At 43.5% G+C, this 27,943-nt stretch overlaps 1 protein-coding gene across 1 annotated transcript; it reads left to right on the top strand.

Moving 5' to 3' along the window:
- Nucleotides 1-13: 13 nt before the first annotated feature.
- Nucleotides 14-27,728, top strand: LOC145359120 (uncharacterized). The gene is made up of 11 exons (XM_080213517.1): nt 14-84; nt 888-1,113; nt 4,576-4,768; nt 6,450-6,600; nt 7,762-7,870; nt 9,660-9,686; nt 10,614-10,648; nt 15,855-15,965; nt 19,383-19,581; nt 21,612-21,685; nt 25,332-27,728. Exons 2-11 carry the CDS (start codon nt 900-902, stop codon nt 25,617-25,619), a joined length of 1,401 nt encoding a protein of 466 aa, XP_080069643.1. The 5' UTR covers nt 14-84; nt 888-899; the 3' UTR covers nt 25,620-27,728.
- The last annotated feature ends 215 nt before the right edge of the window (nt 27,729-27,943 follow it).

Genomic DNA, 27,943 nt, shown 5'->3' with positions numbered 1-27,943 from the left:
GTGGGTTTATGAATGAAAACTTTAAAAGTTCCTGTGTGCTATTCTGCAGATAGAAGTAGTCCAGGAGGGCTGGAGCAGCAGCAGGTAAGAATTCTTACAGTATTATCCAGTATTGGAAATTTATTCAGCAGTTGCTGGTGTTATTTCAGATTTGCAGTATTCTGATTTTATATCAGTGTTTACAGCACTGATTGCAGCACAGGGGGAGAGGGAGTGTTTCTTCCAGACTCGCCCACCCCACTCCATCACCCACCCAACCTTAATTTGCCACTGCGCCCTTTCTTCCAGCTGCAACCCAAATCTCACTGCTCCTGGGCTGCAGCTTTTCTCAGTCTCCCCTGTCCCAACCCACAGCCAGCTCTGTGTAAGAGGAGGGTTTGGTCAATTCTCTGGGGCGGATGGGCTCCGGGTTGCTGTCATATTGTCCCACCGGCCACACACACGGGAATGCGCTCCAGATTGCGCCGACACTTCTGAAATTCCAACGAGACCGAGAAAGCCTTGAGCTGGATTCCTCTATTCCTCGACCCCTGTTCTGACTGCTTTTGCTTTCTCACTCAGCGCTTCACTAAGTCCCAGCACCAAACAACCCAGAATTCATTCATATAATTACTGCTCTGTACATAGACACAGCACAAACTCCCCACTGCAAATTAGCTAAACCTGAAATGGGAGGCAAGGGTGCTGCTTTTGGTCCCTTTGCTTGGTAGACCCTCATCTGGGGTCATTTTCTCCACTGGTCTCTCTGTATAAAAAACACTATCCTGTATAAAATCAGATTGTCGGAATGTTGGTCCAGAATAAGAAAACTGCACGTGACCCGAACTTAGACCATCATTTCAACTTCATTGTATCATGTTAAATTAAGTTATGTTTTGTGTTTGTAGATCTTAGCGACCATGTTCTACACAGCAACTAAGAAAATTGTGAAAGAGCTTGACCCTTGTGGCAACATATTGATCCCTGCATCAAGTCCCTATCTGTCCAAAGACTTCAAACTGCTGCACATCGTCAAGAAAAAAAATAAATTTTTCTTTTTCACGAAAGATACATACTTGTCATCATGCATCACAGTGGCTGACATATTGGAGAATGGCCAGGATTTAGATATTGGTAAGGCTTGTTGTTTATTGAAGAGTTATTGTCTCAGTCAGTGGATTCTAGATCGTTGCTGGATAGTTTTGTGTTGTGGTTCATTGGGGTTTAATCCCTGGTCACAGTGATCCAATGCTGCATTGTTACTCGTTTGAGTTAACACCGCAATAGAATAGCTTATCCTTCGGGGGGTATCAATCTTGGACAACAGGTCCAGGGGAGGGGAAAGATAAGTCAGAAATATGGACAGAAGAATATTTTACTTTCTTCTTTTGGACGGCATGGTAGCACAGTGATTAACTGTGCTGCCTCACAGTGCCAGGGGCCCAGGTTTGATTCTTGGGTCACTGCCTATGCGGAGTCTGAACATTCTCTCCGTGTCTGTGTGGGTTTCTTCCGGGTGCTCCAGTTTCCTCCCACAGTCCAAAAGACATGCTAGTTAGGTGCTAAATTCACCCTTAGTGTACCTGAATACCTGCCGGAATGTGGCGACTAGGGGATTTTCACAGTAACTTCATTGTAGTGCTAGTGGAAGCCTACCGTGACTAATAAATAAATAAAACTCAATTGATTTGATTCATTATTTGTCTGATCAGAATTCACCTGATGAAGGAGCAGCGCTCCAAAAGCTCGTGCTACCAAATAAACCTTTTAGACTTTAACCTGGTGTTGTGAGATTTCTCACTGCGCCCACTCCAGTCCAACACTGGGATCACCACATCATGATTTATTATTGTCACATGTATTGGGATTCTGTGAAAAGTATTATTCTTGTCTACTATACAGACAAAGTATACCATTCACAGAATACACAGGGGAGAAGGAAGGAGAGTGTGCAGAATGTAATGTCACAATCACAGCTAGGATGTAAAGAAAGATCAACTTAATATAAGCTAGGTCCATTCAAAAGTCTGATGGCAGCAGGGAAGAAGCTGTTCTTGAGTCAGTTGGTATGTGTCCTCAGATTTTTGTGTCTTCTTCCCCCAAGGAAGAAGGTGGAAGAAAGTATGTGCATGTGATCCTTAATTATGCTGGCTGCTTTTCTGAGGCAGCCAGCATAATTAAGGAAGTATAGACAGTGTCAATGGATGAGAGGCTAGATTTTGGTGATGGATTGGGCTGCATTAACAACCCTTTACTTTTTATTATATAATAGAATTTATATAATTCTGTCGAACCATCAGTATAAATTCATGTGGTTCTTCCTTGTTGACACAAATGCAACTGCATACATAACCCATACAAAACTCGGGTCCAAACTCAACTAGAGGATTGCTCTAATTCTGAACATTGCACTTTCAGAAGGATGTGTAGGCTTGAGAGAGGATGCAGAACAGACTTAATAGAATGGTGTCAGGGATGAGGGATTTTAATATGGTGGACAGAAACTGAGGCTATTCTCTGTAAGAGTGGAGAAGATTGAGAATAGATTTGATAGAGTTGTTCAATACCATGAGGGGTCTGAACTAAGTAGATAGAAACATCTCCCCTTGGTAGAAGTGTGGGGAACTTAATTTAAAAATGATTGGCAATAGAACCAAAGGTGACATGAGGAAAATGATTTTTACACCATGAGTGGTTAGGATTTGGAAGGCATTGTTTGACAGTGTGGTGGCAGCAGGCTCGATCGAGGCTTTCAAAAGGGAATTGAGTAAACACCTCATTGGAAAAGTAATGGCAGGGCCTTGGGTGGGATGTGGGGGAAACAACTGGATTATGCTTGCAGAGAGACAACACGGGTTTGATTGGCTGAATGGCCTCCTTCTCTGCTTTAATTTGGTGATTTGGTGTGGATAAAACGACAACAGGTTAAACTCTCAGGGGGTGATCTCACCAAAAAATTTCCAAGTGCCAACTGAGTGTGAAAACGGAAGAAATCTGTGCCTTTTTTTGGGTAAGTTAGAAATTAAATCTTAACTTACTGTCAAAAAATGAAGCCAAACCTGTTTCTTGCCAGCAGGGGGAGGGGATGGGGCCTAACTGCACCGAAAACCAGTAGATAGCAGCAGAAGGCGTAACTATGTATTCAATGCCTCCCCGACTACTGCTGGCCTCCACAGTCGATTTCATAAAAAAGAACATAAGAACATAAGAAATAGGAGCAGGATTAGGCCATCTAGCCCTTCGAGCCTGCCCCGCTATTCAATAAGATCATGGCTGATCTGCCGCTGCTCAGTTCCACTTTCCCGCCCTCTCCCCATAACCCTTAATCCCCTCTCTTATCAAAAACCCATCAACCCGCGTCTTAAAAATATTTAGCGAGGCAGCCTCCACCACTTCAATGGGCAGAGAATTCCAGAGATTCACCACCCTTTGATCCCGCACCCCTGCTATCATGCAGCTCTGCAGCCTATCCCCCCGCTCCAAACCGAGACCGATTGCCCCAGCCCCGCTATTGTGGGGCTCCGTGGTCAATACCCACCATCCTCCCCCCTCCTCCACACCCAAAAAGGGCACAAGGCCAATCATGCCGATATCCAGTGCCAGTAAGATCCCAAGTGGTGAGGAATCAGATTCCTCGGCTCTCTCATGATCTTACTGGCTTGCCCTGCCCATGGCTGACAATGATAAGATTGAGGGTATTTTGTCCGATTTGCTTCTATATTGTAATATGAATGGATCAAAATAGGAAAAGATTTTCTGCCTCTTGGCCTCTCTTTCCACTCCTCAGCTCACCCTCCAAGATAATGTCTTGACTGTAAGTATTTATCTTATGTAAATTTTGATTTGCTATAGGTCTTATTAGAGAATCTATCACGGGCGGCACAGTGGTTAGCTCTGCTGCCTCACAGCTCCAGGGACCTGGGTTCGATTCCTGGCTTGGGTGACTGTCTGTGTGGAGTCTGTATGTTCTCCCCATATCTGTGTGGGTTTCCTCCAGGTGCTGCGGGGGCTTCCTCCCACAGTCCAAAGATGTGCAGGTTAGGCGTATTGGCCAAGCTAAATTGCCCCTTATTGTCCTGGGATGCGTAGATTAGATGGATTAGCAGGGTAAGTATGTCAGGTTATGGGGATAGGGCTGAGTGGGGTTGTTGTCGGTGCAGACTCGATGGGCCAAATGGACTCCCTCAGTACTGTAGGGTTTCTGTGCAATCAAAGGCACTTTGTGAAATGTACAATGTTGCCTCTGACATGCATTAGCCTGCCCCATCCCAGGTTCACACCTATTGAATAAGCGGAGAGACAAAAGTCAGGTTATCAATAATCCAATCTGAGTTTTACACGGCAGCCAAAAGTCAACATTCCTTTCTAGAATCTGTCTCCTTCCAATGTTCTCCCTCAATCTCTGCCCTCCTGATTCCAAACCAGGGGACAGTGGCTTCAGATCCTCAATAATTCACTCAAACTGCCACCTCCATGTGGGAATAAACATTGAATGAAGAAAGTCCCAAATACTCATCTCACTATCTAAATCCTATACGTATATACATCGGAGGGAGAGAGAATGAATACTTATGGTGGATTATTTTCTTTCTCTAGAACCGGAAAGCACAGTTGTTAGTACCTACATGGCAGATTCTAAAATCTCCATTTCTGGAGAAGTTGGTGTAAGTGACTGTTTTGTTGATGCTGGAGCACATGTGAAAGGAGGCACATCAGATATGATATCTGCTATCAAAATGAAAAGTCGAGCAATTTCTGAAAAGATGCTGCTTAAAGCTATCCGAAACAGGTATTTATGTCTCAACCCAAAGGAAAGTTACTGGTATCTGTCGAGAAAGATTGTTTTACACTGTAACATAGAACTTTCCAGTGTGTGGTAGCTCTAAACCCTATTGGGTATCAGAGAGTGATATCTAATGGCGACTCCAGTAGGACTCAAATACTGGATTCTGCTTCAAATTTATCATCAAGCTTCAAATCATTGGAATAGAAATACAGAATCCCTACAGTGCAGAAGGAGGCCTTTCAACCCATCTTGTCTGCACTGACATTGCCACCCAGGCCCTATCTCTGTAATCCCATGTATTTATCCTGCTAGTCCCCCCAGCAATTTAGAGGTCAATCAACCTAACTAGCAAATCTTTGGACTGTGGGAGGAGACCAGAGCACCTGAAGGAAACCAACACAGACACGGGGAGAAGGTGCAAATTTCATACAGACAGTGACCTGAGGCCAGAATTGAACCCAGATCCCTGGCATTGTGAGGCAGCAGTGCCACCCTATCATAACCAATATTGTTAGGATCTTATTGTTAGAACTGCGAGTTATATTAGGATGCCAGTCTAAACCCCAACGATTTTTCTATTTTGGCATAAATATGAGGATAGAACATTTTGGTCCAGGAGTAATTTTGCTGATAGATCAGGAATATTTTATAGTGGAACAAACTTTATTTAATAACACAGCATAACTATAACTCTAACAAATAGAGTCCCCAAATCAATAACAGTTGAATAATATTTAAAAATGAAAGGGAGCAAATTTACGTCTAAGCTTATAATTGTTTTAGTTCCAAATAAGCCAAATTCATGCATAGATCAAATCCATTTTTAAATAAATAGTTAGTAAACCCAACCATGCTTGCTTCAAATTGTGTTAACAGTCTTAAAGCTTTCAATGAGAGATTTTGTTGAGATAGAATGAATTCTGAAGAACAGACCTGCAAATTCTGAAGAACAGACCTGCAAATTCTGAAGAACAGACCTGCAAATAAAACTTACTGTTGTCCTTGACTCCTCCCATCACCAGAGCAGCACCTGATGGATAACTCTTAACAGTTTCAATCAGCCTAATCAAAAACCCCAGGGGAAATTGCCATCTATTAACAAAAATTCATTGGTTCTACCCTAAGTAAACACTACATGCCTAAAATTATCAATTGTCCCGCTCTCCTCAAATCTAACCTGCATTCCTCCTAGGCATACAGACCGCTTGAGAATAAAGCTGAATTTTTAAACATTCCGTTTAACTATAAAAAAAACCTATATCAATTGCACTACTTTCATCACAGTATCACAAAATGATCCACTTCATAATCAAAGTTAGATTGATGCTCCATGCTAGTTTCTGTGTTTACTGATTTATTTTATTCTGTAAACTATTATTCTGTTATTTTGACCATTATTGTGTCAGAGCGCTATTCAAATGTGAATTAATTTGTACATTTAGTCAGAGAATATTTACTTCTCTGAAATTCAATTTGAGGCAATTTACTCAATATTGTTATGACAATTTCATGTTTGTGCAAATTTCTTGTTCTAACAAATTGTGTTTGCATTAGGTTTAAAATACATTTGCCTTAAGATTACACAAAGAACGATACAATGAATACCAACGACATGATCTGTGGGTTTTCTTAATCTGTCCTTCCAGAAACTGATAGCTCTAATTTGTTTTTTAATTCTTTTCAGGAAGATCGACAGAGGACACAGCTTTGTGAAACAGATGCATGACGATAGTATGTACATCATGTCAGAGGTGGTGGAGACAGATCGACGATGCAATCTAAGTAGCATTTTGGAGACAAGTTCTGGACTGAAAGCAGTAATCCCAAAATTTGCGGTAAGTATATCTGAATCCTATCACTGAGCTGTAATCAATATGTTTACAATATTAATTTATATCTAGATGGCTTACAGTTGCGCTTCTGAATTTATTCTCCCTAAACATTATGGGCAGGATTTTCCCAATATAATTCTAAGTGCACTGGAGGCAGGAACACCTCCTGCATTTTGGACAAACTGAGCTGTGATAATTCGCGGAACTCTGTGAAATACGAAGGCCGTCAGATTATTCACGGCTGTGGGGGGAGGTGGAGGAGCTTAATTCCATCAGAGACACTGATAGCAGAGTGCTTGGGGGCTATTGGGCATGACATTCCCGCTGCCTACCTCAGGTCCTGCCCTCTTGGCATTGCCCAGTGGTAGTGCCAGGGTGCCAGCTGGCAGTGCCAGGCCAATACTTCCCCACCCATCCCCCACCCCCATTTCCTGGGGGCCTCAGTGCACCAACAGGGTCATCACATCAGGTCCCCATTTTTTGGGCCCACCTGTGATCCCTGTTGGTATGGACCTCCATCAGTGAGGTCAGAAATCCAAGTGAGCCTGGACAATATATTCCAGGTTCACTAAACATTTAAATAGCCCCATGAATATTAAAATCAGCCTCACGCCATTCCCTGGCACGAGGCTGATTACGTCAATAAAAGTGCCCTGGAACCTGTTATTGGTCTCCCACTAACATTTCTTGCCTCACTATGCTGCTCAACCATTGTAGCCAGGCAGGGAAATCACATCCTATATTTTTTCAAAGCATGTGGTTGACAAAGCCTGTATATGTTTCCCATATCAAACTGCCCAATCACTTGGGCTGAGCGATTTGCTAGGCCATTTCAGAGGGCAGTTAAGATCTAAGATCACATGTCAGCCAGACATAAAGGGCAGGATTTTACAGTCCTCATTCATCCTGAAACCGTAAAATCCTGCCCGAGGTCAATGGACCTGCCCATTGTCTGCCCCTCACCTGCTCTGATTCCCATGGCAGTGGGACAGTAAAATTCCAGCCAGACAGTCAGAAGTTGTAGTGCACATTGGCACCAATGACATAGGTGGAAAAAGGGGTGAGGTTCTTCAAAGAGAATTTAGGAAGCTAGATAGCAGATTGAAAAGCAAGACCTGAAAGGTTGTAATCTCTGGATTACTCTCATTTTCTTTGTTGTGTTAGGCTGGACTAGGAGTTACAGCAAAAGTTACTGAGAAATTATCCTTTCCTGCTGGAACTACTATTGCGTTCAAGGTCTCAAAACTCAAGATTTCTACAGATGACACATTGGGTACGTAAAAGGAGAAAAAGAAACTTGAAAACTGATATGAGATGCTGCCAGATAGGAAATGGTGGATTACCACGGTAATGGTTAATTATCCATTGCCCTATCGCTGTATTTTCAATATTCTAGAAATATATCAAATTTAGCATTGCATAGATATTCCTGATTCCAGTGGCTTAACTTGCTTTTGTTCTGAAATTCCTTCCTCCCTCCCGCACTTTCATTTGTTGTAGCAACTCAATTAAAGTAGTTGTGTCAACACTTCCAGTGAGACAGTCCTGAGATGAATTTCAGACAAATAGAGCAGGTCAAAGGCTGGATATTCTATGGCATTATGTTGATAATTGTCATTTAGATTTTCCTTTTGGACTATTGAAAGTAAGATGGCAAGGAGCACCAAGGAAGGGGACAAAAGGAATGATTAAAGGGTAAAACAGAGCACCTCCTGACCACTACCCCCATCACCTACATCTAAAGCCACCTTTCTATTGACAAGACACGCATCAGGGGTGATATGGAGTAACTTCCATTTGCAAAGGAGGGTGCATCTATTGAGGACACTACACAGAACAAAACTGTCCACCTTAAGCACCCACTCCTTCCAGCAATGATGGACCACAGCTGCAGACTATACGATCTGCAGGATGAACTTCTGCAACTCACCAAAGTTTCAACAGCAACGTACGTAAAAGCTGATTCCTCCACCAAGGGCAGCAACTGCACGGAAATATCATCACCCCGGAGTCACGCACCATCCTATTTGGACATCTACCTGATTCATTGTCGCCAAAATCCTTATCTAACTATATTGTGAAAGCACCTTCATCACATGGATTGTAGTAGTTCAAGAAGGAGGCTTACCACCAACATCTTAAGGACATTTTGGACGATAATAAATGGCAGCCTTACCAATAATATTGCCCACGTCTTGTGATCTGGGGTGGCACAGTAGCACAGTGGTTAGCGCTGTTGCTTCACAGCACCAGGGGCCCGGGTTTGATTCCCACTTGTGTCACTGTGTGGAGTTTGTACATTCTCACCATGTCTGCGTGCGTTTTCTCCAGGGGCTCTGGTTTTCTCCCACATTCTGAAAGGCATGCTGGTTAGGCGCATTGACCTGAACAGGCACCAGACTCTGGCGACCAGAGGATTTTCACAGTAACTTCATTGCAGTGTTAATGTAAGCCTCATTTGTGACACTCATAAACTTTGAGAATCACTTTTCAAGAAAAAAAGTATTAAGTGTCCACACATTATTATCTCAGTGTATTTAAAGATAAATGTCATTTTCATTTTAAACTCTGTCTGTCCAATGTAAGATGGTAAAGAAGTTTAAGGTTTAAGTTTGTTTATTAGTGTCTCACATAGGCTTACATTAACACCACGATGAAATTACTGTGAAAAATCCCCTAGTCACCACACTTTGGCAGCTGTTCGGGTACGCTGAGGGAGAATTTAGCATGGCCAAAGCACCTAACCAGTGTGCCTTTCAAACTGTGGGAGGAAACCAGAGCACCCAGAAGAAACCCACACAGACACAGGGAGAACATGCAGACTCCACACAGACAGTGAGTGACTTAAGTCAGGAATTGAACCCGGGTCCCTGGTTCTGTAAGGCAGCAGTGCTAACCACTGTGCCACTGTGCCAGGAACACTTAACAAGGGAACAAAAGAAATGGGTAAATGAGGGGAGAGTAAGTAGATAGTGCTGGTAGTGTTCTTTCAAACCTGCTAATGTTGATCAGTTGCCCACATAAGTTGAAATCTGAAACTTCTTTCTTCTCTGTTCCCTCAGATGTTGTTTGGGACATGATAGTTCAGTGCAAAGCGTTAGGTAAGATTGTTTGACCTTTCTTGATGCAATTGCTTTCTTTACTCAAAACTTGTCACAAATCCAAGCAAATGTCATGACTCTTGAGGAAGTATTTAAATTAGGGCAGAAACAATGGTCAGTGAATGTACTGTGGTATGTACTGATTATTTATCAAACTTGAAGCCTGGAGAGAACCCAGCCCCACTTTTATATTTTCTCAAAATGGCAATATTAACTCCAAATTGTAGCATTATCATAAGAACATAAGAAATAGGAGCAGGAGTAGGCCATCTAGCCCTTCGAGCCTGCCCCGCCATTCAATAAGATCATGGCTGATCTGAAGTGGATCAGTTCCACATTCCCGCCCTCTCCCCATAACCCTTAATCCCCTCTCTTATCAAAAACCCATCAATCCGCGTCTTAAAAATATTTAGCGAGGTAGCCTCCACCACTTCAACGGGCAGAGAATTCCAGAGATTCACCACCCTTTGAGTGAAGAAATTCTTCCTCAACTCCGTTCTAAACCGCCCCCCCTTTATCTTGAGGCTGTGCCCCCTAGTCCTACTGTCCTTTCTGAGCGGGAAGAGTCTCTCCACCTCTATCCTATCCATCCCATTCATCATCTTATACGTCTCAATGAGATCTCCCCTCATTCTTCTAAACTCTAACGAGTACAAGCCTAGTTTATTCAGCCTCTCCTCATAGCTCAACCCCCTCAATTCCGGCATCAGCCTAGTAAACCTCCTCTGCACTCCCTCCAAGGCCAAAATATCCTTGCGTAAGTACGGCACCCAAAACTGCACACAGTACTCCAGCTGCAGCCTCACCAATGCCCTATATAGCCGCAGCAAAACCTCCCTACTTTTATATTCAATCCCCCTCGCTATGAAGGCCAGCATCCCATTCGCCTTCCTGACCACCTGCTGCACGTGCAAGCTGGGTTTTTGCGACTCATGCACAAGGACCCCGAGGTCCCTCTGCACCGTCGCCTGCTGCAGTTTTTTGCCACGTAAGTAATAATCCTTCCTACCATTATTCCTACCAAAGTGGACCACCTCGCACTTGCCAACATTAAATTCCATTTGCCAGTTCCTGGCCCATTCGCCCAGCCTATCTAGATCCTTCTGTAGACTCTCCACACCCTCCGCGCAATTTTTTGCCGTTCCACCAATCTTGGTGTCATCAGCAAATTTCGACACCATACACTCGGTTCCCTCCTCCAGATCATCTATATAAATGGTAAATAGCTGAGGCCCCAGCACCAACCCCTGGGGCACTCCACTAGTCACCAACCGCCAATCCAAATAGCACCCATTGACCCCCACTCTCTGCCTCCTATTTGACAACCAATCCTCTATCCATGCTAACACCCTACTCCCAACTCCATGTCCCCTGACCTTCTGCAATAACCTCTTGTGAGGTACCTTGTCAAACGCCTTCTGAAAATCAAGAAAGACCACATCCACCGGCTCTCCTCTATCCACTGCCCTAGACACATCCTCATAGAACTCCAGTAAATTTGTCAGACACGACTTCCCCTTAACGAAACCGTGCTGCGTCTGCTCTATCAAGCAATTCCCCTCAAGATGCCTTGCTATTTCCTCCTTGATGACGGATTCTAACATTTTACTTACAACAGACGTTAAACTAACCGGCCTATAATTCCCTGCCTTTTGCCTGGCACCCTTCTTAAACAACGGCGTAACATTAGCCGTTTTCCAATCTTCCGGCACTTCCCCGGAATCCAGCGACATTTGGAAAATAACCACCAAGGCATCCACTACCACCTCCGCCATTTCTTTCAGAACCCTCGGATGCATTCCATCCGGTCCTGGGGACTTGTCCACAATCAGTCCCTCCAGTCTGTTGAGCACCGCCTCTCTAGTAACAATAATGTCATTGAGACCCTCCAGACCTACGACCTTTCCATCTCTAACACCCGGCAAATTATTCACATCCTCCTCCATGAAGACCGAAACAAAAAAGTTATTCAAGACCTCAGCCATTTCCCCATCCCCTACCACTAAGTCCCCCTTCTCATCCTCTAAGGGTCCAACGTTCACCCTAGCCAGCCTCTTCCTTTTTATATATTTATAAAAACTCTTGCTATCCTTTTTTATATTAAGCGCTAGCCCAGCTTCATAGTTTCTCCTACCCTTCTTTATCAAATTCTTTGTCAATCTTTGTTGACATTTAAACCTCTCCCAATCCTCTTCTCGCCCACTACTCTTAGCTACTCTAAACGCCTCCGCTTTTAATTTAACACTTTCCTTCATCTCCTTCGTTATCCACGGCTTATTACCTCTCCTCCTACGGTCCTTTTTGACCATCGGAATAAATTTCTGCTGAGCACCAAGAAAGATCTCCTTAAAGATCCTCCACTGCTCCTCAGCAGACCTACCTTCCAACACACTCCCCCAGTGCACATTCGCCAATTCTTCTCTCATCCTACCGTACTCCCCTCTGTTCAAACAAAGGATGCGTGTCCGGGAACCCACTTTCTCCTCCTCCATCTGCACCAGAAACTCCACCATACAATGATCACTCTCCCCAAGAGGATCCTTTACCGCAAGGTCCCTAATTCTACCCGCCTTATTACATAGCACCAGATCCAAGATAGCTCGCTCCCTCGTCGGCTCCGACACACACTGTTCCAGGAAACTATCCCGGCAGCATTCCAAGAACTCCTCCTCGAGCCCACCGTGTCCAACATGGGTTGACCAATCAATATGTAGATTGAAATCCCCCATAATTACGGCCGTCCCATTCCTGCACGCCGCACTTATTTGCGCGTTAACAGCCCGCCCCACCTCCAGATCATTATTTGGGGGCCTATAGACGACACCCACTAGCGTCTTCCTCCCTTTGCTGTTCCTAATCCCTACCCACAACGATTCCACGTTCTGCTCTTTGGCTCCAATATCATCCCTTGCTACCACCCTGATGCTATCCTTAATCAGCATAATTTGTTCCATGATACAAGTCTTTTGACATGAAGAATTATCTCCATTATATATATGTCCGATGCCATAGGAGTGGAATTTCCACAGTTGAATATTCTGTTTCAATGGGACTTCATAAAATCCGAAAAATCCATCGAGCCTGCACCAACAACAATCCCACCCATCCCCTATTCCCGTACCCCCTTGTATTAATCTGCGAATCCCATTAACCCACATATCTTTGGACACTAAGGGGCAATTTAGCATGGCCAATGAACATAACATTCACAACTTGGGGCAAGGCCAATTTTGAAGGTATCAGACAGGAACTTTCAAAAGTAAATTGGGGAAGTCTGTTGGAAGGCAAAGGGACATCTGGTAAGTGGGAGGCTTTCAAAAGTGTGTTAAACAAGGTTCAGGGTGAGAACATTCATCTTAGAGTGAAGGGCAAGGATGGTAGAAGTAGGGAACCCTGGATGACCCAGGATATTGAGGCCCTGTTTAAGAAGAAGAAGGAGGCACATAACATGCATAGGCAGCTGGGATCAAGTGGATGCCTTGAAGAGTATAGGGGGTGTAGGAGTAGAGTTAAGAGAGAAATCCGGAGGACAAAAAGGGGACACAAGATTGTTTTGGTGGATAAGGCAAAGGAGAATCCAAAGAGCTTCTACAAATGCATAAAGGCCAAAAGAATAGCTGGGGAGAGAGTAGAGTCTCTTAAGGATCAACCATGTCATCTATGTGCGAATCCACAAGAGATGGCTGAGATCTTAAATGAATATTTCTCATCATATCTACTTTTGAGAAAAGCCTGGATGTTAGGGGACTTGGGGAAATAAATAATGAGGTCTTGAGGAGTGTGCATATTACAAAGAAGGTTAAAGCACATTAAGGTAGATAAACCCCCAGGACCTGATGAAGTGTATCCCAGGACATTGTGGGAGACTAGAGAGGAAATTACGGGTCTCCTAGAGAGATATTTGAATCATCAATAGTTACAGGGGAGGAGGCTGAAATTTGGAGGGTGGAAATGTTGTGCCTTTGTTTAAAAAGGGCTGCAGAGAAAAGCCTGGGAAATATAGGCCGGTGAGCCTCACATCTGTGGTGAGTAAGTTGTTGGAAGACATTTTGAGAAACAGGATCTACTGGCATTTAGAGATGCAAGGACTGATTAGGGACAGTCAGCATGGTTTTGTGAGTGGAAAATCATGTTTCACAAATTTGATTGATTTTTTTGAAGGAGTAGCCAAGAAGGTAGATGAGGGCAGTGCAGTTGATGTTGTCTACATGGACTTTAACAAGATCTTTGACAAGGTACTGCTGGTAGGTTGTTGCATAAGGTTAATTCTCTTGGGATCCATGGTGAGGTATCTAAATGGATACAAAATTGACTTGATGACAGAAGACAGAGGGTAGTTGTAGAGGGTTGTTTTTCAAACTGGGACCTGTGACCAGTGGTGTGCCTCAAGGATCGGTGCTGGGTCCACTGTTATTTTCATTTATATTGATAATTTGGAGGAGAATATAGGAGGCATGGTTAGGAAGTTTGCAGATGACAGTGAAGACAGTTATCCTGGATTGCAAAAGTCGTAGGTAGAGGAAGGATTGGAATAAGGCACTCACTGTGTGTTAAAATGGGCGGCGTGGGCTTGTTGGGCCGAAGGGCTTGTTTCCTGTGCTGTGTTGTTCTTTGTTCTTTGATCTTGATCAATTGGGCCAGTGGGCTGATGAATGGCAGATGGAGTTTAATTTAAATAAATGCAAGGTGATGCATTTTGGTAGATTGAACCAGGGCAGGACTTAGTCAGTTAATGGTAGGGCACTGGGGAGAGTTACCAACAAAGAGATCTAGGGGTACATGTTCACAGCTTCCTGAAAGTGGAGTCACAGGTGGACAGAATGATGAAGAAAGCATTCGGCATGCTTGGTTTCATTGGTCAGAATATTGAATACAGGAGTTGGGATGTCTTGTTGAAGATGTACAAGACATTGGAATACTGTATGCAATTCTGTTCACCCTATTATAGAAAATAATAACCCTATTATTAAACTAGAAAGAGTGCAGAAGAGATTTACTAGTATGATACCAGGACTTGATGGTTTGAGTTATAAGGAGAGGCTGGATAGACTGGGACATTTTACCTCTGAGCATAGGAGGCAGACGGGTGCTCTTATAGAGGTCTGTAAAATAATGAGGGGCATAGATCAGCTCGTCAATATCTTTTCTCAAAGGTAGGGGAGTCTAAAACCAGAGGGCATAGGTTTAAGGTGACAGGGGAAAGATACAAAAGGGCCCAGAGCAATTTTTTCACACAGAGGATGGTGAGTGTCTGGAATGAACTGCCAGAGGTAGTAGTAGAGGCGAGTACAATTGTGTCTTTTAAAAAGCGTTTAGACAGTTACATGGGTAAGGTGGATGGTGTGGGATATGGCCCAAATGTGGGCAATTGGGACTAGCTTAGGGGTTTTAAAAAAGGGCAGCATGGACAAGTTGGGCCAAAGGGCCTGTTTCCATGCTGTAAACCTCTATGACTCTTTAACTTTGGAATGTGGAAGGAAGACAGAGCACCTGGAGGAAACCCCCACAGACACAGGGAGAACGTGCAAACTCTAACAGGCAGTGATCCAAGGCTAGAGTTGAACCCAGGTCCCTGGTGCTGTGAGGCACCAGTGCTAACAACCATGTCACCATACTGCCTACGTCAACATTTTCCCCAAAGCATCGACGGGAAATCAAGAATACCCCCATGGAAATTCTTGTTTGTCGGCATATCCAAGGATCACACTTCCTAACAATTCTCAGAGTGCCACTCTGGAATCTCAGTGTTCCCACTGAATGTGAACCTTTGCAGTGGGTTTCATGGTGTGTATGTAGCCACCCTTAATAAGGTGCAACGTCCTTTGGGATGATCAACATCAGGTAAATTGAATGGATTGAAGACCCGCCCTATTACATTTTAATTGATGGAGCAGTTAGATCTGGTCAGTTACATCTAGTCACAGTTACATCTGTAATGGTTATTACATCTAGTCTTCGTTCTTCTAATTGGGTCATTGGCTATAAAAACCTCAGTGCAGTACTTGCATTACCGTTTTGTACTTCATGTAACATTTATATCTCTTTGGGTAACTGGAGCAGGATTGAATTATCATTCGTAATTGTCTTAAACATTTTGTCTCCTGAAATCTCAGTAATTAATCCCTTTCCATATCAACAGCTCTTCAGAAACTTGAGCTCCCACTCACTGACATAATTAAACTGTCTAAAGACACGAGGCTGGTATTACTCAACATTTTCCTTGAGAATCTTCATTGCAGTGATCATCTTCCTGTTCTGGAAACAATGGTTTGAATCTTAATTTTCTCAATGATAAAATTAGAGTTAATGCTGGCCAACGATCACTGTTGTAGTTATCACTTCCATTGTTTGGGGATGGATCTCAGTTTTGGGGAATTTACTGGGGCAAAAAATGTGACCAGATGTTATCGGACTGCTAACTATTATTCAGTTCAGGCTATCACAGTAAATCACAATCACAGAATCCCTACAGAGCAGAATGAAGCCATTTGGCCTATCAATTCTACACTGACCACGATCCCACCCAGGCCATAATCCCACAACCTCACATATTCACCCTGCTAATCCCCTGACACTAGGGTTAATTTATCATGGCCAATCCACCTGACCCGCACATATTTGGAGTGTGGGAGGAAACCAGGGCACCTGAAGGAAACCCACACAGACACAGGGAACATGTGCAGACTCCACACAGACAGAGACCTGAGGTCAGGATTGAACCTGGGTCCCTGGTGCTGTGAGGCAGAAAGAAAACCCAGAACACCAGTTTAAAGTGCAAACAGGTTTATTTGTAGCAAAAGCTGCAAGCTTTCGGGACAGCCTGTCCCTTCGTCAGGTGGCTGGGAGTGCTGTGAGGCAGCCGAGCTAACTACTGTGCCATCCAATCTACACCATTAGCTCTTCATGCTTTATAATGACAAAGTCTGACCAAACAATCCCCAAACTTGATATCTTCTCACACGATCAGTGGGGTTTGAAAAACTTAGGATCATGTTTAAAAACCCGTCTTGTTTCTTCAGGGAAATATTCCATATTCGTGACAATATTCCATTTGCTATTTGGCCCATTTAGTTTAGCTGCTTTCAAACAAGTAGATGGCATTAAGTTATGGTTCTATTTCTGTTTTTGAGTTCAGAAGTGCTGGGACTGGGGAATCTTTCAATATCTGTCAATGCCTGTGCTGAATAAGTTGCACGCACTGTGATGTAACTTCGATATGTTGCAGAATGGCACAATGCTATGCTGGGAAGATGTCCCAAGTGTGCAGCAAAAAAAAGATTCAAAATTCATGTAATTAAAGTAAAACTAATCTTTGTCGTCAGCTCTGTGGTCAGCATCTCCAAAACCCAATAAATCTTGGGATTCTCGTGTATGCATTGTTTGGGAAAGAGGCACATACGCACAGGTTAGATTTTTTACATTGGTCGGGCCCTTGCACCTGACCAATGGGATTTGGAGCTGAAGACAAAGGCCCCAAGCGCCCACACAAAAAGCAATAGCTCACAAAGGGTGTAAAACCCCTGGGGAGAGATGAGAGAGTAAAAAGTCTGACAACACCAGGTTTTAGTCCAACCGATTTATTTGATAATACTCACAAGCTTTCGAGGGGACTGCCTCTTCGTCAGGTGAATGGAGAGTTCTGGCCTCAGACAGAGCATATAAAGCACAGACAGTTTAGAGATTACTGATTAGAATGCGAATCCTTACACCTAACCTGCTGTTCAAGACCTGAAGTGGCTGACAATGTGAGTGGAAGGAGCACTGATCACAGGTTACAGAGATGTGTATTGTCTCCAGACAGTACAGTAAATGAGGTTTTGCAAACCCAGGCAAGTCACGGGGGTTACAGATAGTGCGACATGAACCCAAGATCCCTGTTGAGACCGTCCTCATGTGTGCGGAACTTGGCTATCAGTCTCTGTTCAGCGACTCTGCGCTGTCATGTGTTGTGAAGGCCGCCTTGGAGAATGCTTACCCGAAGGTCAGAGGCTGAATGCCCGTGACCACTGAAGTGTTCGCCAACAGGAAGGGAACAGTCTTGCCTGGTGATTGTCGAGCGATGTTCATTCATCCGTTGTCGTAGCGTCTGCATGGTCTCCCCAATGTACCATGCTTCGGGACATCCTTTCTTGCAACGTATCAGGTAGACAATGTTGGCCGAGTTGCAAGAGTATTTACCATGTACCTGGTGGATGGTATTCTCACGTGTGATGATGGTATCCATGTCGATGATCCGGCATGTCTTGCAGAGGTTGCTGTGGCAGGGTTGTGTGGAATTGTGGTCACTGTTCTCCTGAAGACTGGGTAGTTTGCTGCGAACAATGGTCTGTTTAAGGTTGTGTGGTTGTCTGAAGGCAAGAAGTGGGGGTGTGGGGATAGCCCTGGCGAGATGTTCGTCTTCAGCGCAGAGTCACTGAACAGAGACTGATAGCCAAGTTCCGCACACATGAGGACGGTCTCAACAGGGATCTTGGGTTCATGTCGCACTATCTGTAACCCCCGTGACTTGCCTGGGTTTGCAAAGCCTCATTTACTGTACTGTCTGGAGACAATACACATCTCTGTAACCTGTGATCAGTGCTCCTTCCACTCACATTGTCAGCCACTTCAGGTCTTGAACAGCAGGTTAGGTGTAAGGATTCGCATTCTAATCAGTGATCTCTAAACTGTCTGTGCTTCATATGCTCTGTCTGAGGCCAGAACTCTCCATTCACCTGACGAAGAGGCAGTCCCCTCGAAAGTTTGTGAGTATTATCAAATAAATCGGTTGGACTAAAACCTGGTGTTGTCAGGCTTTTTACTGTGTTTACGCCAGTCCAACGCCGGCATACCCACATCATGAGAGATGAGAGAGACAGAGAGAGATTCAAAAAGAAACAGGCAAGAACACAGAGAAATTTAAAAACAAAGTTTCCAGTAAGAGGGAAAGAGAGAGAAAATAAGAAGCGTGCCTCAAAATCTTTTTATAGTGTGGAGGTGTACCATTGTACATAAAACGTTGGGGACTGCCATAATAGAGTAACGCTTCCTCTCCCCGCTGCCAATTCCTTGAGTTCAGCTGCAATTTAAAGTTCATTTATTAGTCACAAGTAAGCTTTCATTCACACTGTAATGCAGCTAAACTGCACATCTCTGGGCTGTGGGGGGAAACCAGAGCACTCGGAGGAAACCCACGCAGACATGGGGAGAATGTGCATGCTCCACACAGACAGTGGCCCAAGCCGGGAATCGAACTGGGGTCCTGTGACATTGTGAGGCAGCAGTGCTAACCACTGTGCCGCCCAATTTCAGATTATTGTCCCAACATGCTTTTTCTTTCTCATCCACCACACCCAATGTTCAGCAGGCTCTTTGAGTGAGGTTAATGACAGATTCTGAACTTTTTATGCTGTAGCATTTTTGTGAGTTGCTACTGTCAAACCAGTTTTTAGACATCTAAATATTCCCGCACAGAAGACAATTATTTGCCTAGGAAGTGATGGGGCATCAATCAGACAAATTTGAGAAACTTTATTCTGCCTCAGGTCGTGTAATCTCTTATCCAGGAATGCAAAATATCAGCATTGAATATCTGAAGTGTTTGAATTCCCAACAAAGTACCTCTTGTCGCAATAGACACAAAATTAATCTAATTCTTACTCCTCCTCCCCATCTACCCATCCCTACAACCCCACATGTTCACAGCTTGACCAGATGAGTGAAAGTTTCCAACCCGACCTCCAAGTGTTGGAGCTGATGGATGATGAGGACAGAGCGCCTGTGGAGAAGCTGCTGGATCTGATGGGAATTCCGAAGGCTGACCCACCGGGACAGCCCCTCACCTTGACTCCTGATCAGAACGGAATCATAAATACCTTAGCCATGTTCATCCAGCCACTTAGCGGTATGATAGAAAATATATTTCAGTAAAACTTACTCATGTTATAATTAACCAATCACCTTCTGCCTTCAGCTACCTAGGATCTCAACTCTATCATCCCCTCCCTACACCTCTCCGCATTCACCTCTCTCTCTTTCTTTAAGATTTTGTTTAAAACTGTCTCTTTGATTAAGCTTTGGGTTACCTGTTCCAATATGCGCTCTATAAATGCAAGTTGTTCTCTTCCTTACTCAAACAGCTGACAGCAGCAACTATAGATCCAGCTAGTTGACTGCTAGTATTGCTGGTCTATCATACGACCTGTGCTATAATTCAGTGTGCAAAATGTTTCGGCTGCGCTCGTCCCAAGGCTGGAAATTCCCATCCGAGATCAATAGACCTTTGCATGGTCTGTGTCCCGCCTGCTACAATTCCTGTGGCGGACAGGACGATAAAGTTCCACACAATAGATTTCTGGCTGTCAAACCCATCATCATAGACGACGAGAGTTTACATAGAGACTCTGAATAATGATCTCTTGCAGAAAACTTAGAAGGAGAATTTTGAATTCATCCTCACAGATCAACCATGTTGTTAACCCATGTGAAGCAGAGAGAAATGGGGGAATGGGAGGCTTAGACGTGGGAATGTTCATTTCCGTTTATGAACCCATTGTTACTGACCAAACTGTTTTGTGCTTTTTGTAGCACAGCCTCAAAATTCCCTTTGTCTAAATAAAAGTTACCATCACCACATTATTAGAGATATGGACTCTCAGGCCCTGATTTTACAGGCATGTTCACCCCAGCTCTGGAGCGGGCGATGCTCGTAGAACGACATTCTCCATTGGCCTCAGGAGCGATCTTACGAGCCTCGGGCAGACGTGCTGGTAAAATTACAGCCCCAGTATCAACTTACACTGCAAGTTTAGCTTTGGCGTGAAGGGATTTCTACTTTGCACTGACAGTGCACGGTTTGATTTGACTCTGAAGTGAACTCCAAACAAGACTCAGTGCAGAAGGATAAATAACAGTAGTAGCCCAGGATAGTGTCACATCCAGCTTACAATGTTTTTTTTGGTCCTTCTTGAAATCTTTTCAGTCTATCTGATCCTATTTTAAATAACCAGAGAATCGTAATCCTCTCCCTTTCTGCTGCAATTGTGTTCTTAATTTTAGAAAGCCCAGTGCACACATGCATGTTCAGAGCTTTGCAGAGTTGTTACTCAAACGGGACATTTCGTGTTTCAACCAGGCAGACCAAGCAATGGTTTCAGCTCTCTGGAACATGAACTGCAGCTACCAGTGCCAGACTGACACTTAGACACACATGGGATGGCCAATCTTACCAAAAGAATTCTAAGTAAGGACAGGCGGGAAAAGGGCAGGGTTTCTCATTCATTTTTTGGGCAATCCTAGATTTTATGCAATAGTGCGTACAAAACTGGTCTAAACATTCCTCGCCTGGAGGGGAAGGTGGCTGGGGGCTTAAATCACCAGCCAGCCTGCAGTAGCAGCAGAGGGTACTATTGCACATGTGCAGATCTCTGGGGTTGCACATGCACAACTGCAACAGCAGAGGCCTGACAGTTCGAAGAGAGAGAGACCTGCCAGGCCTCCACTGCTACAGCAGACTTTGACCCAGCACCAACGCCAACTATCACAGGGGTCCATGGCTGATCACAAGCCCCACGCCGCCCAGAAAAATTGGCCCGTTGCCCAGACCGATTGCGCCCTCCATCGGTCACGATGCAGAGTGGCAGTGGGGCCCCACCCCCTGGCACTGCCTGGTGGGTGAAAACAAATAAAACTAAAATAACCTAATATACTTAAACTAGGAACTCATCCAAAACTCTGCTATGCATGTCCTGATTTGCACAATGTCTCATTCACCCAACAATCCTGTATATTGCTTTGGATCATTTTACTGCGTTAATAATGCTATTTAAATATCAGCTGTTGCTGTTATTGTCATTGTTTGTGTTTCCAATTTCAAGCTGCAACTCAGTGGAGCCTTCATCATAGATTGTCTGCATTATTCTGCTTCCCTTTCAGAACTGAACCCCGACATTCTCGAGAAACTGGCCAGCAGCATTGTGATTAATGATATAGCCATACAAGTAAAGCTGGTAAGAAATACATTTGGGTTATTAATTCCAATGAGAGAGAGAGTGAAAGGAAAGGCATAGTCTGATTCCTGATCGTGCCCAGAGCCAGAAACACATCTGGGAATCAAGATGACAGAGGATGGAGCTTATTACCATTTCAGAAATACTTCAAATACAAAGGGGGGACTTTTCTGTCACTCACATTATGGTAGAGATGTTTAAAGTGCTGAAAACAAATTCTGATTTTCTAATAGACTTATATTAATCAAGAATTTAACTCAGGGAGGTTAATCATTCATTCAGTAATGTTGGTGATAGTGATTTCCAACATTACATACTTTTGCATTTATTTATATGATCGGAAGAAATAGGAGCAGCAGTAGGCCATTCAGCCCATTGAGCCTTTTCCGTCATCAATAGAATCATGGCTGACGTGATTGTGGTCTTAACTCCAATTCCCGCCAGCCACTTCTCCTCCATAACTCTTTGTCTCCTTTTGTCAATTAAAAATCTGTATAACCCAGCTTCGAATATATTCAATAGCCCAGTCTCCAGTGCTCACTGTGGAAGATGAACAACCCTGAGAGAAGAATCACCATCTTAAATTGGTGCCCACTTATTTTTAAGGCATGTCCCCAAAGTACAGACAACCCCACCAAGGAAAAACATTCATTCAGCATCACCCTCTGTCTGGACCCCTCAGAACCTGGATCAAAGAAATTGCCTTGGTGGCTATTCTGGATACTGTTGAAAGTAGTCTGAATCTAAGGTCACTATTCTGACCAGATTGTGTGCTCCTAGCAATATAATTCACATTTTTCACTCCAGACATAGATACACTTCACTGAACACAATGGAACAAAATGACACATATTCCCATTTTTTTTGTTTTAGTGACTCTGTCTAAATGTCTGTCCATTTAATCAACATTATTATAGCCACAGTTGTTGTACCTTTTCATTTTTTAGAACACAGAACATAGAACATAGAACACTACAGCACAAACAGGCCCTTCGGCCCACTGGTTGCGCTGATCACTTGTATACCTACTAAGCCATAGACCTATCTATAACCCCAAATCCCATTAGATCCCATATACTCATCCAGAAGTCTTTTAAAAGACCCCAGTGAGTTCGCCTCCACCACCACCGACGGCAGCCGATTCCATTCACTCACCACCCTCTGAGTGAAAAACTTACCCCTAACATCTCCTCTGTACTTGCTTCCCTGCACCTTAAATCTGTGTCCTCTCATAGCGACCATTTCAGCCCTGGGAAATAGCCTCCGAGAATCCACCCTATCTATTCCTCTCAACATCTTATAAACCTCTATCAGGTCGCCTCTCAACCTTCGTCTCTCCAGGGAGAAGAGTCCCAGCTCCCTCAACCTATCTTCATAAGGCATGCCTCCCAATCCAGGCAACATCCTTGTAAATCTCCTCTGCACCCTTTCAATAGCTTCCACGTCCTTCCTATAGTGAGGCAACCAGAACTGCACACAGTACTCCAAGTGGGGTCTGACAAGGGTCCTATAAAGTTGCAGCATTACCTCCCGACTCCTAAACTCAATCCCTCGATTAATGAAGGCCTGTACACCATACGCCTTCTTGACCACATCCTCCACCTGCGAGGCCGATTTAAGAGTCCTATGGACCCGGACCCCAAGATCCCTCTGCTCTTCAACACAGCTAAGACTCCTACCCTTGATATTGTATTCCTTCATCCCATTGGTCCTGCCAAAATGGACCACTACACATTTATCTGCATTGAAGTCCATCTGCCACTTCTCCGCACAGTCTTGCATCCTATCTATGTCCCGCTGCAACTTCTGACATCCCTCCAGACCATCCACAACACCACCAACCTTCGTATCATCTGCGAACTTGCTAACTCATCCCTCCACTTTCTCATCCAGGTCATTTATGAAAATGACAAACAGCAAGAGTCCTAGAACAGATCCCTGGGGCACTCCACTGGTGACCGACCTCCATGCAGAAAAAGACCCATCCACAACCACTCTCTGCCTTCTGCAGGCAAGCCAGTTCTGGATCCACAAGGCCAAAACCCCTTGGATCCCATGCCCTCTCACCATCTCAAGAAGTCTTGCATGGGGGACCTTATTAAACGCCTTTCTTCTTTTTACACTCAAAACAGCTGATCTTACAAACGGCTTCCTAGCAGATTTGAAACCATGGATCATTGCAGCAGCTCCTACTCTATCACTTTCTGTTCCAGCACGGTGACGCAGTGGTTAGCACTGCTGCCATGCAACGCCAGGGATCTGAGTTCAATTCCCAGCTTGGGTCACTGTCTGTGTGGAGTCTGTATGTTCTCCCTGTGTCAGAGTGGGTTTCCTTCAAGTGCTCCAGTTTCCTCCCACAGTCCAAAAGACGTGCTGGTTAGGTGCACTGGCCATGCTAAATTCTCCCTCAGTGTACTCAAACAGGTGCTTGAGTGTGGTGACTAGGGGATTTTCACAGTAACGTCATTGCAGTGCTAATGTAAGCCTACTTATTGCACTTGCTAATGTGTTCTTCCCCCTGCAATCTCCACAGACATTTCAAACTCACGCTTCACTTCACTGACTATTTGTCAATAAATTTCTCTCTTTTCTACTCTAGTGAGATCCTGCCCTCAGGGTCTTTGTTTTACACAATTGTTTCAAGACTGCATAATTTGAACTGTTGCTGAATTGGAAATGATATTAGTGATGCAGGATAAGTTCCTGCAGCAGCATATGGATCGATAGCTTGTGTATAATAAGAAAACAGTTTTGGTCAATACTTCACTCAGTAGTTAAGCGAGCATTGAACTGTGTATGTATTGTGGCTGTATTATTATCACAATTTGTATAACTACAGCAATCAACACTGAATTCAATATCCCTGCGAAGGCTGCAATTTCCACATGTTTGCAAAAAATGTTGGTATAAATTTCAGACTTGGTGTCAGTGCACCAAGTCCAGAGAGAGTGGAATGAAATTCAATTGTTCAGTGACTTTGCTCCCAGTCACCATCTAGTGGAGGTTGATCTCTATTCATTCATGGACGTGGATATTTATTGCTGGGTCACCATTTATGTCTTGCTTGCCTTCGAACTGAGTGGCTCGCTAGGCCATTTAGGAGTAGGCCAGACCAGGTAAGGATGGCAAATTTCCTTCTCTAAAGGGATGTTAGTGAACCAGACAATGTTTTCAGATTCAAATTTCACCTGCTGCCATGGTGGGATTTGAACCCAAGTACCCAAAGCAGTACTCTGCGTCTCTAGACTGCCAGCCCAGTGACGATAGCACTATGCCACCCTTGAGTTTGTGTTCATAGATGTTTTGCAAGGCAGGTTGAGTAATGCCTTCCACAGTTAAACAGAGAATTGACATTTGAGAGACATTCTGGAAAGCTGCTGATATCTGTAATCTTTCAGAAACAGGCCACAGCTGAGTAAGATGGGGAAACCTATGATTTAATCCTCTATATTGCTGAGGAGTGGAACCTTTCATATATTGTGTTACCTGTTGATTGTAGTTAATTAACCGTTCTGCTGTTTCCTCTGATCAGTATAAAATATGGAAACTTTACTCTCATGGAACAGTTTCAAGACAGAATAGTTTTCCTTCATCACAACAGACACAGAGATCTTTCTAAAATATTTCATTCTCACTTATTTTCCAGTTTGAAAAGATCGAGGAAAGATTTTTCTCATCTTTTAGATGCATGACAATGTCCGAAGCTGGGAATGCACAGGAAGCTGAAGAGACCCTGGAGACTCTGGCCCTTCAGTTATCATCTAAAGGATTTGAAAAGACACAAAGCATCCTGAAAGAATTGGGATTTCAGCTAATAAAAGAAAATAAGTCAATCTCATGCAAAAGCCAGGAAGGAGATAAAGATATCTTTTATTCTGTCTTTGCCACCCTGAGTATTCTCAGCGCTTTAGCTAACGGAGCAAAGATGAAATGATTTATACCAGGGTCCTTGATAATGTAAACCCTTTCCTTCCCAGTCACCTTGCTAATTCAAGGCTGCTTTCTCTCTAATGCACTGAGGATGTTGTCCTGACTGTACAATGGTGACAACATCTTCACCTGTCCTCTTTTTGGCTACTTGAGGTATCATTTTTAGATACAGAGGGTGTCTTTTATGCTTTGTACTTGCTTAAAATATCATGGTTCAGGAAAGTGGCTCACCATCTTCTCAAGGGCAACCAGGAATTGAAAATAAAAATGCTGGTCTAGCCAGTGATCCTTTGAAGGAATAAAACAAAACTAATTTCATAGATTTGAATGTTTATTTCTTCCTCCACTTTCCTGACATTAGTAACTGGCCTGTGAAATAATTGTATTTGCATTAAGGATCCTTTCTCATCACTTATCCCAATCAATATTGATTTTGTTTCTACATTAACAATAGTTATCTCTTTTTTATTTCCATTATGTTGTCTCTGACTGGTACAGCAAAACCACCACCTCCCTGCTTCCCAATCTTCCTACATATGTTTTTTGTGGCAATATTGAAGCACTAGTCCTTTTTATTATGTAATCATGTTTCTGTTGCTTGTATTATAATGTTATAGGATGTTGATATATTGAGTCTTAAGATGTCAAACTATTGGAGCATACCCAGAAGAGAACCAGGTCATTCGATTGATTCACAACTTTTATCATGGGCTCTGTCAATATCTGACATAATGCGATTATTAGTTATTAAATAATTAGCAGATCCCTGTACATCCCTCATGGAGCTCAGGAAACTGTATCAAAGTGGCTGAGATTAATGTGAATGGAAATACTTACAGCTGAAAGGATTGGCATTTGATTTGACTGTGAGCAATGGAAGGTTGTTGATGAGTGGTGGATCTGCATCAATTGGTGTGAATGAGTTAGATGTTTGCTTTGTGGGTTGGTAACTGCTGCAACCTCGAAGTAGAGATTACTGGCAATCGTGGATGGGTGCCAAAATTGGCAGTCTCCCTGCCATATTCAAATAGCTGTTCATAAAGTCATAGAGTTTTACAGCATGGAAACAGGCCCTTTGGCCCAACTTATCCATGCCACCCCTTTTTTTAAACCACTAAGCAAGTCCCAATTGCCCGCGTTTGGCCCATATCTTGTCTTACCCTTAGCCTAAATGCTTTTTAAAAGACAAAATGGTCAATTGTCAAAAATGCCAATTGTCAAAAGTGCCAATCAGCCAACTGATACCAATAATAAAAAAAATCATATAAATTGCCTATTTCTGAAAGAAGATTTGATTGCTGACTGCTCTTGGGACAACAGCAGAGGGAGCAGCTTTTCATTTCAAAACTTTATTTGAAATTCTCATGGTGGGATTTGAACTCGCATTCTCTGGATCATTACTGCATGCCTCTCAAACTTGTCCATCAAGGGGGCTAGTAGCCATACGAATAATCATACTCACTGAAAGGGTTAAAAGTTTCAGTTTAGCAGAAAAATCAAACACACTGCTAGCTGTGAGTAAATATCCAAGGGCCAAAATGTAGGGTGCCAGTTCTTGGACAGAAATATTGCAGGTGTCAACCTGCATAGACTGTAAAACAATGTGGGTGGCCTTTCAATTTGTTCAGACTTGTTCAGACAACCAGTCAGTGATAACATAGGGAGGCAATGCTGTTCTCTGCTTTACTACAGGGTTTGTTTATCTATCAAACCTCTCGAGCTGAGAAAATTCATTAAGGTACCAGGGACCTTGGATGTGGGGAGGATAATTGATATCTACAAGTCAGTTATTATGTTAATTTGTAGCTGGGGATATATCAGACTAGATAGCATATTGAAACCTTTCAATAATTGGTTTTATAATCAAGTAGATGTGCACATGTTGTGATTGGTTTGTAATAGTTGTACTTATACATGATGTAAACATAATCAATAGTGAGTGAATATAGATAACTTCTTTACAAATGTATACCTCTGGTATATGATAATGACTTGTAATCAAAACTGGAAGTATATCTGTGTAACTCTGTATCTAGTGCTCTGGACTGCATCACCAGCTGACGTACTACAGCACTTGCTATAGGTTGTAATAAAGGACTGATTTTAAAACTCAGACATTCTTTGTTTGATCACTTGAGGGGAACAAGGTCTATAAGCAGCTGATCATTAGTGCCCCACAATAATAATCATTACTTGATTAAGGATATACTGGCACTGGAGGGGGTGCAGAGGAGATTCACTAGGTTGATTCCGGAGTTGAGAGGGTTGACTTATGAGGAGAGACTGAATTGACTGGGGCTATACTCATTGGAATTCAGAAGAATGAGG

This window comes from Carcharhinus amblyrhynchos, chromosome 27 (genome assembly GCF_965287045.1).
Source record: "Carcharhinus amblyrhynchos chromosome 27, sCarAmb.v2.hapA, whole genome shotgun sequence".
NCBI classification, from domain to species: domain Eukaryota; kingdom Metazoa; phylum Chordata; class Chondrichthyes; order Carcharhiniformes; family Carcharhinidae; genus Carcharhinus; species Carcharhinus amblyrhynchos.
Note: the sequence above shows the minus strand (reverse complement) of the source record. Positions and strands in the feature narration are given on the sequence as shown.

Excerpts from the sequence above, each read along its gene's own strand:
- LOC145359120 (XM_080213517.1), top strand. The coding sequence starts at position 900 with ATGTTCTACACAGCAACTAAGAAAATTGTGAAAGAGCTTGACCCTTGT. Across the intron at positions 9,687-10,613 it reads TTGGGACATGATAGTTCAGT|CTGGGTTTTTGCGACTCATG; the intron begins GCAAAGCGTTAG and ends TGCACGTGCAAG. Across the intron at positions 15,966-19,382 it reads TTCCTGTTCTGGAAACAATG|CTTGACCAGATGAGTGAAAG; the intron begins GTTTGAATCTTA and ends ACATGTTCACAG.